Source organism: Cryptomeria japonica, chromosome 4 (assembly GCF_030272615.1).
Source record: "Cryptomeria japonica chromosome 4, Sugi_1.0, whole genome shotgun sequence".
Lineage (NCBI taxonomy): Eukaryota > Viridiplantae > Streptophyta > Pinopsida > Cupressales > Cupressaceae > Cryptomeria > Cryptomeria japonica.
In genome coordinates this window covers 507,785,448-507,801,170 of record NC_081408.1, presented here as the reverse complement: position 1 = coordinate 507,801,170, position 15,723 = coordinate 507,785,448, and the positions used below count along the sequence as shown (strand labels likewise).

General features: G+C 35.7%; 1 protein-coding gene across 3 annotated transcripts; it reads right to left on the bottom strand.

Annotated features, from left to right (window-relative positions):
- Positions 1 to 378: 378 nt before the first annotated feature.
- LOC131053443 (uncharacterized) lies at positions 379 to 15,263 on the bottom strand. Of its 3 annotated transcripts, none has more exons than XM_057988048.2 (3): positions 14,977 to 15,263; positions 14,672 to 14,885; positions 379 to 3,970 (listed from the first exon to the last, which is right to left on the bottom strand). In XM_057988048.2, the coding sequence occupies exons 1-3, from the start codon at positions 15,019 to 15,021 to the stop codon at positions 744 to 746; spliced, it is 3,486 nt and encodes a 1,161-aa protein (XP_057844031.2). In that variant the 5' UTR covers positions 15,022 to 15,263; the 3' UTR covers positions 379 to 743. The 3 variants fall into 3 exon arrangements, with proteins under 3 accessions (XP_057844031.2, XP_057844033.2, XP_057844032.2); XM_057988050.2 differs by lacking the exon at positions 14,977 to 15,263 and adding an exon at positions 4,191 to 4,222 and having other exon boundaries at positions 14,672 to 14,970; XM_057988049.2 differs by lacking the exon at positions 14,977 to 15,263 and having other exon boundaries at positions 379 to 4,222; positions 14,672 to 14,970.
- Between the last annotated feature and the right edge of the window lie 460 nt (positions 15,264 to 15,723).

The window sequence follows — 15,723 nt, the reverse complement described above, 5'->3', positions numbered from 1 at the left end:
GTTCCTCACTCTTCCTATGTATGCTGAGATCCATAGGCCATGTCTTATCACTTAAAAAGGAGTGACTATTTCTTTTTAAACAGGACTGAGTTGTTTATTCTTTTCTTTCTGCTTTTCAGCCAGGCTCTGTCTTTGGCTGAGAGATATTATAAAATATGCAGTCATCTTAAATTACATTAATAAAAGAAAATCTTTAATGCTAATTGGTCACATAAATTGTGGAAAAAAATTAGAAACAAATAAAAAATAGGGAAAAAAATTTGAAGAGCCACGTGTCAATCTTCTCAATAAACAGTTGCTGCTTATTTCCAGCCCCCGCTTTTTTTCAAAACTTATTTTTATGTTTTAAGCAGCTGCTCTTCCACTTAAATAGGAAAAGATTCCAATTTATCCTTTCCTCTTAATTAAAAATTTGCATAGAAACACTTTAGCTGCTTAATTTTAAGCAGAAATTGCACTTAAGCAGCCACATGGAAACATGGATTATTATTGAACTATACATTTGTTATGAGCGGATCCTGTCACATGTGGTACTGTAAGATGGGAAATATAAGATAGATCCATACTCTGCTCCCTTATTATATGTCTTGCCATTTGTCAATTAGTTGAGTGTGAAATTGAAATCAGAGAACCCAGATCAAATCAGTGTCATACATCCCATGTACAACCAGGGGTTGGATGAGAGTATTTTACCTTTAAACAAATTAATCATAGGTAATAATTGATATCTAACGATATTTATGCTACCACAATAGGTTATCAAAGAGAGGAGATGCTTCGGTCATCAATCCTTCAGAAAGAGAGCAGTTGTTCAGATGAACTGCACATGAGGAGCTTGGAGAATTTGGTATGGAGAAATCTGCAAGGCTTTCATCTTCAATAAAAAACAATACATGTGGGCGTTTGGGAGCTGAGATATTCAAAGAAGATTCGGTTTCAGTGCATCTCCGCAAATCCATACTTTTACCATCTTGCTGATTATGTCCACACAAAAGTGCTTCCAATGACATTCTAGCTGGATCAGCATCATTAGTCTTGCATGTGGCATTCACGTGAGAGGTTGATGAATCATGCAAGTGCATAGCATCGTTATGGATTGCTTCAGCATCTTCTGATCCAATGAAAGTGTCATCCTTCTTAACTTCCTTTTTTGGGCTACATAGTGCCGTTTTGATTCTTAACAGTCCGTATTTGGGATTTTGGGGAGCACTCTTGCAAGGAGCACATTCAGTTCTCTTGTGTGGAATCTCACCCGAATTTTTTTTTCTTCTCAGGTTGCAATCTTTTGTAGTTTGCTTTGAAGATATACTATGTTCAAGTGGTTGATATTGCTTTTGGCAATTTGGTTCAGATGTTACCATGTTTGGCTGAGATTTTCTTACATCATTTTTCATCTCAGCTGTGTTTGTTCTACATTTCAGCAATCTGGGCTCAGCTTTACACTCCAAAGATGCAATTTCATTCTGAAAATTTCTTTCTGTATAAATGTCTGGCTTGAAGGCCTGCTTAGCATTAAGAAAATTACACTTATTATTGTCTTCAAATTCATAGCCTCTATGTAGAAAAGACCCTAAATCCAGACTATGCTGGGAAGGCGAACCATAGAGGACTGATTCCATACCTTCCTGAGTCCTAAATCTCGATTCCTTACTTGAATAAAAATTTAGAAAATCATGGTAATGAATATTTTCCTCCACCATATTTCCTACATCTGTGTATTTGCTGGTCTCTTCTTCATGAGTTGAAGCTGAAAATGCTGCAAGTTCAGAGGCTATAGCTTCATCAATGAACAAGAGGTTTTTTTTTGTTGTAATTGTATGCTCACAAACAGATGTGTGTGGATTTCCTGCACCTGTAGCGATCACCTCAGATTCGCATTGCAATCCATGCGAATCTTTGCTCGAGAAATTCGGCAAATAAGTTTTCTCTCTGTCTGATAAATCCTGCTGATTTAATTGAGCTGGTGTTGATTTGTTCAGCATAGCATCAGAAGTTTCAATTTCAGCCGACTCTCTAACTGAGAGGATTGCAGGTGAAGAATGTGACATGCAACCCATAGTGTTAAGTGGAGATGAAGACTTCTTGTTAAATTCATGATAAGCTAAGGGACCAGAAGAACTGAAGGATGACGGAGAAGGTGCATCTAAAGATAAATCCTTTTTCTTTTGACTTTTTTGTATTCCTGAAGTAGAAATGGGTGAGAAGCCACCTGGTGAGGAATTTTTGCCTGCATTAGAGGTTATATGATCCATTCCTGCTATATTCAACTGGTCAGGCAGCACATATCGTGACTCTAAAAGCTGAATCCTCTTTTCCATTTTATCCAGAGCCATGAAAAGATTAACCTCAATTCTCGCACACAATGCTTCTAACCTGCCTACATGCTCTACAAGATATTGCAATTCCCGTCCATGATATTCCTCATGACCACCTGTGCATGTATCTGTATTCGTTATGCTCTCAACTTCTCCAGTGCTGCATTCTGCAGAAGATTCTGCTTCTAGATCCACATATCCATGTTCCATCTGTTCATTTACTCTTTCTAATCCACCCGATTCTGAAAAAACACTGTGTATTCCACCATGTCCGTCATTTCCAAATATCCCCTCAACATCATAGTCAGAATTCAGAACCTTTCCCCATGTAATATTCTCAAACTTGCCAATGCTTCCTCCAGATTCATTGGGGTAACCTCCCGAGCTATGTACATTTTCATATGGTAGGAGCTCAGGGAAATATCCTTCCCCTGTATTCCTATCATAAGATGCATGTTGTCCCCCCAAAACTGACGATTTTTCAATGAATGCATATTTGTTGATTGACTGAGAAGAAGGTGATGATTCAGACTGAGAACTTCCACATTCTGATGATCCACAGTCCTCACTGTGCTTACATTCTGATGATTCACACTCCTCACTGTGCTTACATTCTGAAAACTCGTTTTCCTCTCTGCCATGGAACAGGCTGTCAAACAATGCATCTTGTCCTTGACTCAAACCGTCCCTTGATGATTCCAAAATACTTGGAACAAGCATTGCCAGTAAAGAGCCTCCCAAAGAGTCACCAAAACAATTGCTGAAGTCCATTAATTTGATTTCATCCATGACTCCACCAACAGGACGAGCCTGAACACGCACTTCTCGAACTTCAACAGAGGACTTGTCTTGGACTGATGGGAACTTAATTGTGACTGACAAGCAGGGCTTAGCATTTACTATCTCAACTGTTCCTTCATACACTCTTCTTCTTGGTCTTATGTTCTTTGTAGACAAAGGAACTCTTGAATTATCACTATTTACAGACTCTACAACCCAATCTTCCTCTGTCAAAAAGCTTCCAGATGTGCTTACTGTTCCCATGTTTCCTTTTCTAGACTGTATATCAAAATAAATGTCTTCCATAGAAGCAGGTTCATGGAATGTCTGAACTTGGATCCTCCTACAATCCTTATTATCTGATGCTTCTAGTTTTTGATTCATTGTATCTTTAACATATTTCTTTTCATTAAATGTTTGGAGTCTGGAAGTACCCCTTCTCTCACAAGAAGAATCTACTTCAAGCGAACCAGAAGACTTTACTTGAACCCAACTATCCTCATCACTCTCGTGGTGCTTGCCTTTGGTAATGTGTTGGGGAAGGTCAACGATGCCCTGCTGAACCAGGTTCTCTAGGCTTTCATCCCTAGTCTTTTCAAGAATACCGGCCAAATTATGACCATCAACCTTGCAATGGTTATGTACCTTAAGAGTCTTAGTTCCATCTTCTTCAGCTGAATTGATACTGTTACGTTGGAAAATTTGACTCTTACCCCTGTGATTAGAATCACAGCTCTCCATGGCAATCTCACCACATACAGTGCAAACATATTCTATTTCACCTATTCGATCTGTCATTCTATACAATTCATACACCTGAGCAGTACTTCGTACATAAATGCTGTGCACTTTGCATTGTCTCTGCATAAACTCGACTGCATAACAATGATACCCGTGGATTTAGATAATCATATGGCACTGATTTAGAAAACTGAGCCATGAAGTTCTTGCACAAACTCCATCCCTCTTATTTCATTTCAGGAAAAACAAATGAGTGCATCTTCTCTTTAAGATTGTAGTTCCCAAACCCAACATTGAAGACAATAAAAAGGCCAAAGTAAAGACAGTCCATTTGCCAGCATCTAATGTACCTACCCGATATTCAACAATCACTAACTGCCAAATTTCTAGTAAACACAAAAAAAGAAATTCAATCAGCAACAGTCCAGGAGAATATAGAAGTATCCAAATATATTTGCAATCACTCTAGACTCTAAAACAAATATGGTCCGCCATATTATCACCTTAAAAGATAACAATGGACAAGCAAAAGATGGAATAGTTTTTTATTAAGTTAGATATATAAAACACAACTCTTTATCTTTCTAGCTCTACCATGTTGTTATATAAAAATTTGCAATGCTCATCCTGCATATTTTATATTCAATTTTCCATCCTTATGTTTCTCTATAACAGTGTGTGACTTTAGTCTTTACTCCAAACTCCTAAATCCCTCGTTCTTGCATTTCAATATTTCTCCATAATTACTGAGACGATAGGATTTAAGACCAAAACAATTTTAAATGTGGAGTGTGTTACATTCAATGAAGTGGACTAAGTGAAGTTGTGAAATCACTCATGGTTCATGAGGTCTGCATCATATATAGCAGTTTTGGAGAATTATTAAGCATTTTGAAATTTGGAAACTGCATGTGAATAGGGGTTATGAAGTTTCCACTGCCGGTTCAACAACAAACATCAACGAGGCATTGCATTAAAGAATATAATTGTATTCATCTTGTGGAGTGATTTCACCAAATTATTCCTCCAAACTAAAATTATGTCGATTTGATCTTAACCATTGTAATTTGTAAATTTTTCTTTTATAAACAAGGTAAAGAAACCAGAGTACTCATTTGTTCAGTTTCAGGCCCATGATATCATGACGCATATGGGGTTTGTGGAGTAGCCAACTTGTTACATAAAGTTATAAACAACCCTTGGTTAGCCATTTTGAGTTAAATGGGAAAGTTGTAGGTAAAGAGTTTCCCTAACCCCAGTGCTATTACATTAGAGATTATATTAGAGACTTCCTATCATTTCATTGAGATCATATGTGATATTGTTTTTGATTTGAATCTCAATCTGCTGGTAGTTCAAGAGCGCATCCTTCAGGATCGGGATTATGTAACCCAACCCATGGTTAGTCCTTTTAAGTTTGCTTATAGATTTCTGGATTAAACTATGTGATCATTTTTCTGAATTCCCTTAATTTTGTTGAATAAAAATTATATCAGTTGTCTCTTCCTCTCCCTTTCTCTTTTCTAATACACAAACATACAAACACCTATCCACGTCCCTCTAACCCACCCTGCAGAAATGTGTGTTTCATTTTGTTATTCTCGACATGTTTATAAGACTTCCGATTCAGAAAATGTAGTATCAGAGCAGGAACTTCGGCAAGTGGGAGACATTTTGTACAAATCCCGAATTATTTCACCGATTGATTAGTAGAGAAGCATTATATCTTAATTTGCGAACTTCTATTGTGCAAAATGTCAAATTGGAGTCATTTCGAGGCCATTGAAAGAAGAATTTGTGATGTTTATAGCGAGGTTAACGGATTCGCCGCCCCCTCCTCCAATATGCGTTTCTCCGTGTCGAGTACGAGTAGAGTACGAAATGGATATTCTTCGTATACCCTACCTGCCCGTACAAAAAACTAGGAGAACTGGGAGCCGTGCCTGTTAAATTTGGATTCGGCGACCTTGAAAATATGTGCTGGATCCATATCAACCTTGAAATAAAAAACCCTAATACATTATCAAAAACCCTAAGTTTTGGTATAAATCTAGTCGCGTACAGTTAGCAGATGTGAGAGAAGCTGCGTCACAAGCAGAGAGGCAAGCAAAGGCGAAAGCGAGCACAAAGGAGAGCAGAATTGGAAGGCAGGTAATGACTGTGTTTCGCTTTCTTTGAAGGCGTTCCGTCAACCCTGCGTTCTACCATTAACCCGTCAAATATTTTTATGACTGGTTTAATTATTAATAAATAATTAATTCTGACGATTGACATATAGTTATGCAAATTGTATTGCAATGAAAAGCATATATTTATTTTATTGTGTAATGTATTTTATTGAATTATAAATATTTTTTATTTATTTTTAAGTTGATTATTAATTTATTAATTATTCTTAATTTATTTTTTACACTTAATATGTTTTTATTAATATTTAAAATTTTATTTTTAATATTATTTCTTTTAAGTAATGAAAATCTCCTCTAGTAATTTATAAAATTATGTCTATGTGAGTTATGTATATATGAGTCATCCATATCTGTGTCACACATGTGATCATAAATCCTTGCTCTACAGGAAGGAAAAGAAAGGGAGTTTACCTAGAATCTTGTAAGGATACTAGTGAGACTACATATCAGTTCCAATATCTTGTATTTCGTGAAAAGTCAAAATTCTTATTTTTCAATTAAAAATCAACTCTCATCAATTCTAATACGAGACAGGGCAGTGTAAAAAGCCGAAAGAAAGAAGAAATGATGTGTACTTTTTGCACTTATGGGGCACTTGAATCTAAAAGACACTTCATAGTAGAGTGTGATGCTTACAGAGACATCAGGAGCAATTATGTTAATATCTTGACAGTTGATCCTTGGTATAGCCTTTTTAGTGAGAGGGCTGTTGAGAAATCAGGGGAACTCATCATCATCAGATATAGAAAAAGAACTGAATTGCAAAAGTCGAAGATGACAAGGCTGATTATCCCATAGACTATTTAATGTTTAGTCTCATGAACGTTAAAAGTTTTACTTCTTCTTGTTGTTCTATTTGAAATACCTATATAAAATCTCCATTCTTCACTACTCATTTCAAACTTGTCCCTGGCATATTCTTGTATCAAAATTTGTCATAACATAAATTATTCCAAATGTTATGTATCTGTATCCTTTGTATAGGCAAACTGAAGTTGGACCCATTTACATGTTGAAACTTTGGGAATTTAAATCTATTTGCTGTATTATGCCCGTTACTGGTAACTTTTACCATGGGTTTTCAATTTAATTAATGCTTTTCGAAACCTTTAACATTGTTAAAACTTTTGTAAGGATTGATTTTCTGATATGCATATAATTTATGTAACTTGATCACAATGTACTGCATTGATATTAATGAGTGAATTTTTAACACGGATATCATTAGAGTAGAATACTGGGCTATAAATTTGATCCCTTTCCTGTCATTTGACAGGGAATTAGAATAGGTACCTTCTCATGGATTTGATTGTTTATAGTGAGAATTCTCACGAGCATTAATTTTTTCATATTTGAAATTTTATGAGCTTCTGCACTCACACGGGAAGTTCATACATTTCTTACTGTTTCTTTTCACATTTGGAAGGCTATTCAGGGATTTCACTGTGTAGAGAAGATACTGAAGACCTTATTCACAGGAAAATGTATTGTTATAGAATCTGAAGTTAATCCTGAGCCATCCAATTTGGCATTGATTTACTACACTTCATTGACCAATCTAACTGCCAGATCTTGTTCGTTATTCTCAACAGTTTCAAGATTCCAAACTTTCAATTCTAATCAGATATCAATATCAAATGCACTCTCAAGAAGCATTGTTACACTAAATGTAATTTATTTTCCTGAGCAAAATTAACATATCCTTGTAGGCACAAATTCTCATTCATTAGACTGTATATAGAAAACAAGGTTCCGCATTAACTGTAAAGATAACAATGTTGAATTGCATAGAGATCGTCCTTATCCATCTTCTTAACCCACCAGGTTCAAGTTTAAATATGAATTTGGTCTGCAAGAGAAGTTTTTGAAAAACACCAGATATTAAAGAGTACTATCTACTGAATAGAAATACCTCTTCAAACATCCAATTTGATATATATTCTATAGTACTGTTTACTCCCAAAATAAAATATAATTATGACATCCAAATGGAATAATTTGGACTCAAAAATTATACTTAGGTTTCTACTAATGGTTCTCAACAATTCTGCACAACAAAATGTTTTTTCTGCCTACAAGTTTGGCCTCTTACAAGGAGGTTAAAACCCAGGTTCAGGATTATAAATACTCATTAATTGCTAATTTAAATGATGTTCACATATAAGAATGGGTGACTCATATCCCAGGAACAATCAAGGGGACAACACACTAAATTAAAGTAACATAACGTGTTATACACTGGAAGTAGTTTATATTCTGTTTATGAAAAATAATCAGACTGCATAGGAAGATTCCATTTCCATACAAAGAAGACACACTTCAGTCCGAAAATACAACCACACAAGTCAAAGCATAGGATAGAAAGTACTGTACCCCTATAGGAACAGAGGATAAACCCCAAATGATCATGTGTTACTTATTCCTACCATGGATCCCAAGCAACTTGAGTTCAAGGAACTAGGTCTCCATCGTACCTACATCACTTGGTGACTATATTTATATGTAATAATAGTTGTACCCTAATTCATGTACTCCCATTTAAAAGTAGACTTTCACTCCATACATGTTGGTGTTTGATGTTTATAGTTTCAGACCATGAGAAAATGTACCAGTATTTTCTTGAGTAGATTTATTTGTCCATCAATTTGAGGATAGAAAGTTGCAAACATGGTGAGCTTTGCAATCATTGAGGACCAAAGAATTTGCTAGAAAGTTCTCAAAATTTTGTATCTCAGTCAGATACTATGGTTGTTGACAAACAGTTTGAGTCCATAAATATACTAGAAGAAAAGACCTGCAATATCTAACATTACAATTTTTCCTGAAAAGATGCTAGACTAGCAACATTTTAAAATTATCCTCTAATACAAAAGCACAATCAAGGCCATGTTTAGTGGTAAGTAAAAAACTGCAAAGAAGTTAATTGAGATTGACACCCTGGGCTTCATTGGGACTGGACAAGGAGTGTACAATCTGTGTTACTTGTCTAGAAGCTTGGAAATGGCACGAGTTATACAAGCTCAAATATGTTTTGCAATGAATTGGGAAGGTTTGGCCAGTAGAACAACTTCACAGCCAATGTTTTCTCTACCCAAACTATCCTGCTACATAACTGAAATGTGCTTCCAAGATTGGTTTTGGGCTCATGTAGCAAGTTTTAGTGTACAACAAGGATGCATTCGCGAGCTTGGATTGGCATCTTGTAAATTGAATATACCATGGATTAGAGAATAAGAATGAACATACCCTGGCCCTCCAATATGTGAAGATTTTGGGGCTTCAATCTTTGTTTGCCCATGTTAAGGACATTTGGATGTATGTGACATTCAAAAACAAATCTAAAATCTAAAAAGTGCTATCCAAAGGATAGGCCTTTTCATTGTTTAATTTTTTAATTGAATTCTCAAATTCCATCTCTCGCTCTCGTTCTCACTCTCACACTCTGTGTGTGTGTGTATATCATCTCCTCAAAAGTCTGAGAAACACTGCCAGATTTACAAAGTTGTCCCAAGCAGTAAAATAAAATGGATTGTTCTGAAAATAGAAAACAAGAACTAACTCACCAGCTTCAAGATTCCAATATATACTCACAAAATTTACATTTGTATAATGCAGTTGTCGTCAAGTTACAATTTCATGCCCACAAGAACCAAAGGATAGTGATGAATTTTGTGACTATTGGTTGACTCCTACGAAACCCGGGGACGCATCATCTACCTGAAAACCCCCATCCCAGTCCCGGGGACGTTTTGGGGACTTGGGGACGGCCAGGGGACGTCCCCCCCAATCCCCAAATTGTCAGAATTTTGAGGGGACGTTCCCGAAATGGGGGGACACCTTCCCTAGCTATGGGGGACGTCCATACGTCCCAGGGACGGCTGGGGATGGATTGGGGACGGCCCAGCCGTCCTGGGGACGGCTAGACGTCCCCCACATCTAGGGCTAGGGAAAAATATTTTAAAAAGTCATATTTTCAATTTTTTTTTAATTTTTCTAACATGGGCCCTCTATCAATTCAAAATTTTCAAAATAGTTATCAAAAATTATTGAAAATACGACTATCTATATTTTTCTAACATGGGCCCTCTATATTGAGAATTTTTAAAAAACGACTATCAATTTTTTTATTATTGAATTTGAATAGTTATGAAATCAAAATACGACTATCTATATTTTTCTAACATTGGCCCTCTATCAAAAATTAAAAGGCAACATTAAATTTATTAATTCATATCAAATATTTATAATTTTAAATTAATTCATATTATAAATTTAAAAATTTATAGATAGAAACCGATAAAAAAAAAAATTATAGATAGAAAATAAATTAAATAATAATATTATACTTTTCTTTTTAGGATTTCCTTAGTACTATTTTGATTTCCATATCGCAATTGACAATGAAACAATAAGGCAGCAGTGTAGCCTTTGGGCATTTTGTATGTTATTTCTTTAATATCTATTATGATATGCATATTGACAATGTGAATGAATTGAAATTCTGAATTATGAGTGCATATTGAGTATTGAGTCTATTGATAATGTTGTATGTTTGATGTTTGCATTCTAAAATGTTTTCATAGCATCATACACATGCTATATCGATGTTTTCATATGAATATAATGTATAGATGCATGCTTTATCCATGTTTTCATATGAACATTTAGAATTTTCCTATATATTTTATATAGCCGTCCCCTTTGCCATCCCCCGTCCCCAAATTTGACAAAAAAAATTGCCGTCCCGGAAACTCATCCCCCTGTCCCCCGTCCTGGAAACTTGGGGTAACGTAGGTTGACTCAAATCATTAACTCGATCGGTATTTCCATACATAAGCTTTATGTTTATGTGGAGCTATGATGCTGGAAACACTGTACTTGCCATTTCATATTGAAAATTTTGATGGCATGGAACATGAAATTTTCTGTTGAGTTGCCTTGTACATAGAGATGTTGCTGATATGCATTAATTTCTGATGATGCTTATTTTGTAGCTTGTTCTTTGTCTTCAGGGAACTACAATTGCTCATGACTAGTATCGACAACTAATTCCTTTCTTAGAATGTAATTCTTTTAGATGTCTGGAGTTTGGACCATAACACATAATTCTGTCATATGTCGGATATTTTCTAACTGCATAAGTGAATTCTCACTGTTATCATGCTAAGTATGGATTATGCTGAGAACGTAATTTGAAAGTTTGAAGCATCAATCATTAACTCTATCTTTTTCATTTTTCTGCAAATGCAGAAAAACAAGGAATGGTCCTGAAAAGATTTAATGCTTGAGTTATTCAAACGCCTTTTTTGTGACTTTGACCAACCTTTAGTTTCTTGATTCAGAGGCCATAGGATGCAAGAGAACCTCATCCCACACCTGTAGTAGATATTAACAAGAATTATAAAATTGCATTATTTCATCAAGGTTCTAGCTGTTGGCCATTAGTGAATCAAATTGATCTTCTCTCGGTCTACATGAACACGGTCCTCTCAATGCCAAAAGAACATTTCTCTAGATTGGCGTACAACTTATAATATTATAGGGTTCGGAGAACTTACTGAAAATGATGCAGGTTGTCCTCTTAATGCTAAAAGAACATTTCTCTCAATTGGCTTACAATTTGTAAGGTTGTAGGATTTGGAGAACCTGCTGAAAATGATTCAGGCATTCCTCATTTTATTGTAAATGTATTGGCCACCTAAATAAAAAATATTGCATTGGAGTGAAAAATTATCATTTTTCATTCTCATAAATGTTGCAGGTGCATTAGTTAGGCCAAAACAGAAGCCAAACGATTGAAATAGACCCTCTTTTGACTTGAAAGCAGGCTTCCAAATATGACAAACATCAAACTAGTACATTGGTGGCTGAGGATGATGAGATAATCTTGCAAATTAACTAATAAGCTTTTTGACGAAAAAAGAGATTTCAAATCATTTTACTACTATTTCCCCTATAAATGCAAAAATTGTCCATACATCCACATCTGGGATTTAAGAAGACGTTTTTTTTTTATATTCTTCAGGTGTTATTTTTGTGGTTGCAACAGTAATACTGAGCTCATAGTACTCTATCCTGAGTTGGCTTTGGTGCTACATCTGGGCCATCAGTATTTACTATTTTTGAGTGTGACACTCCACATCTAAGTGCATGTTGGTTTTTTTGAGACTGCAACACGTTTCTACCTTCATCTGTTGCATTTGATAAAGGATTCTCCCACGCACTGAATTAGAGATGTGGTCTTGGAGTTGAGCAATTATATCTTAGTGATTTCCATCATACTTAGTGTGGGTTTCTATCGCTTGGATGGTAACATTGGATTTAAATTTTTCTTCCTTATCTTCAGTCCTGAACATTTCTTCAATCTTGACGATATTTAATTTTTTTAAAGGCATATCGCAGTGACTTGATTTCCAGGAAGTCCATCTGACTGCATGCATGGCTGGAAGTCACTACAGTATTTGAAAATTTTGTCTCTTATTCTCAGGTATCCCAAGCTCTGCATTCCAGGTATGGAATATATTGGAGCAATATTGCATCAATTAATCATGTCCTTGGTTGAATTGTTGCTACTTGGTGTGTTGTACGCCATAGTTGATATTCATCAATGAGGACCTCAACAAAAAATGACCAAGCCTCTTCAAGTTCAACATCATCAGCATGATAGTGACAGTATGAATCCCACCAGTTCATGATAGGTAATCCTACACTGAACGGCACAATTGTGATCTCCTCCTCTAAATAAGAAAAATAGGATCATAGCTGATTCAGCCAGGCATCTCCTACATCTGCATCAATTAAAGCTTCAAATTAAGAAATTCTAGTATTCACATGTACCTTGAAAGGTTTATCACATCCAAAAACCTTGCTTGATGTGGAAGGATGCAGTGGAGATCTAACATGGTGAACAGTAACAGAAAACTGATCGAGCACTTCTTCTGTTTATCTGTGTAGTGCATCACCAATTTTTAAAAATATAAAACAAGATCTTCTGTATATTTAGTTGCGTTGTTTGCCATTTGAGGTCACTTTGAACAGCAAAGAAGCCAAATTAGAGGGTCGTGATTTTCCATTGCAGACTTCCTATAACCCGAACACAGATGATAAGATCAAAGGCAAGAAAGTCTGATCTAATACCATTAGTTTAGGGGTTGCTCTTGGATCTAGATCAAAAGGGAAAAGAAACCTTACGGAAATATCAAAGTGCTACACGCATTGTGAGGGGAAAAGAAGAATTCAAAATCAGTCAACTTTTGACTTTATCACGGTAGTAATAAAAACTGAAAAGGGTCCAAAATTGGGTAATAAGACCTTTATGTTTCCACAGCTGCTCATGATTGGTCTGTTTACTTGTTAATGTGTATGAGGAAGTCATCTGCAAGCTGTCAAAGTTTGGCCAACAGAGATTGAGTGTCGATAGATATGCTATAACTTTCAGCATAAATTTCAGTAAGCATAGTAATTCACAACTTTACAAACTGCGCAAATTCAAGTTATAAGCCATTCCTATTTGCAGAGAGAGAATATGGTTGGTTAGATGTCTTTTTTGTCTGCAGTATATACCAGCTCAGTTCCATTATAACCCAGATCTTTTTTGCAAGTAGATGTCTCTTTGTCAGTATTGGCATAGTGTAATCATTTAAATATGATGTTGTTGTTCTTGCCACCAAGGTTCAAACTTCATTAGGACGGGGATAAGATCTCCTGTTTGTGACCTCACCAGCTCATTTAAAAAAAAATGTCTCTTCCATAATTTTTCTCCCAGAGAAATGAGTCTTTCAGGTCCAGCAGTATCTAAGAGGAATTTCATCATCCACTTCTCTCTCATTGTTGTAGACTCCCCTATCATCAAAACCTGAAACCACTTCACAAATTTGTCCTTTCAAGTAAAGATAATATTCCAATACATATAAACCTATGATGAAATCCCTCAGACGGGTCAACTTCGGATATGGTGAGTGCATAGATAGACTATTTTCTATTTATAATATTCCAATACATAGAAACTGCCTTAGGATATGCTGAAAGCATAGATAGATTGTTTTTCATTTACATATCTCTCCTCTCTCCAACCCACATGAGGTCATCTTAGGCATGGTGAATGAATATAGGGACTATTTTTTACTCATATATATAACAGCGGTCTAATATCAAGAATAAGTAACAGTGTAAAAGTTCCAAAATGATCTCTCTCTATATAGATGGAAACAAGCACAATCAGTCATTTTGCCATAAAAACACAAGAACAGATTCTTGTAAAGTTGGTCCTTATTTAGCCAGGCTCTCTCTCTCGCTCTCTGGTGCACATAAACCCATGACAAAATTCCACTGGGGAGATCATATTAGGCATGGAGTATGTATACAGGGACTAATGTTTACTTATCAAAATTACAGAGGTGAAACAATCACGGGCAGTCATTTTGCAATAAAAATACACGAACAATTATTTGTAAAGAAGTTGGTCTTTATTTGCCCAAGATCAATTTACATGTGTGATATGCCTAAATACCCAAATGCTTGTTCAAGCTCTCCTCCTTCCATTGACATATTTGAGAAAGCAATTAAAGGCAGTCTGTGGGTGTTTCTGAACTGATGAGAATACTGTGAAATAAATTGAAAGAGATAAGTTGGTAAGAGATAGCATACTTTTTATTTGGCAAGGGCCGCATCCCTCATCATAAGGCCTCAAAAGCAGCCTCTTCGCTTGATCTTGGTCTGCTTCATCAATATCATTACATCTGAAAACAATGCAACCTTCCAGTGAGCCTTCTGCTTCTTGCCAGTTGCTTTCAAAGCTCAAACCAACATCAGCCATTGTTTCTGTGACTACACTCCAATCCATTAGATGAGTGCCCAATTTCTGAAAAAAGACATTAAGTGCACTGAAATATCAATGCTTCTTTTTATCAATACTCAGCAAGCTACTTTCTTGTTGTATACCAAAAAAATACCTGGATAGAGGAAATGGTGGGACTGGGAAGTTTTGTATGAATCATACCATCCACGTTTTACTTGACTTGAAGTACAGAAACCTGAAAAAGAAATGGGATACTCTCACCGCCCCACGTGCACTATGGACAAATAAGAATCTCTTTATTAAAGTCCACCATGTTTGCCCTCTTTCGCCGCCCAAATACGTCTTTATGGATTTAGCTGTAATGCAAGAAAGATGGCAAAAGCATAATGGCAGTGCTGGTGCATTACAGTGACTTTTGCTTAACCATGGGACTTTCCTGCCCCCACACCCCCATAATTCATATGGGACCATTCTTGTCCTTTTAGACAAGGACGGTGCTGGACCATGCTTTGTAGCATTAGGTTTAATGTCCCCCCATTGTACTTTCACCTTTTTCGTTTCAGGATTTTATATTTCATCATGTATTCTCTGTACATATTTAGTATTCATGGCCGTCCATGCCTAAATTGGATTGCCATTTTTATGGAGTAGTTTAAGTGTGATTTTGACTTCTAATAGATATTAATAATATTAATTATTTATTTCTTAAAGATTGAAGAATGTTGACAAAGAGTTTTACTTTTAAATAACATTTTTAGTAATTATATATCAAGTGGTGAAAATAATATGTATTCTTTTCTTTAAGTTTTTGTTCTTCTGAATGGAGTATCTTCAATATTGAAAAGGTAAAGATTTACATGAGATAAATAGTAAAAGTAAAAAAAAAATTATGTAAAATAGA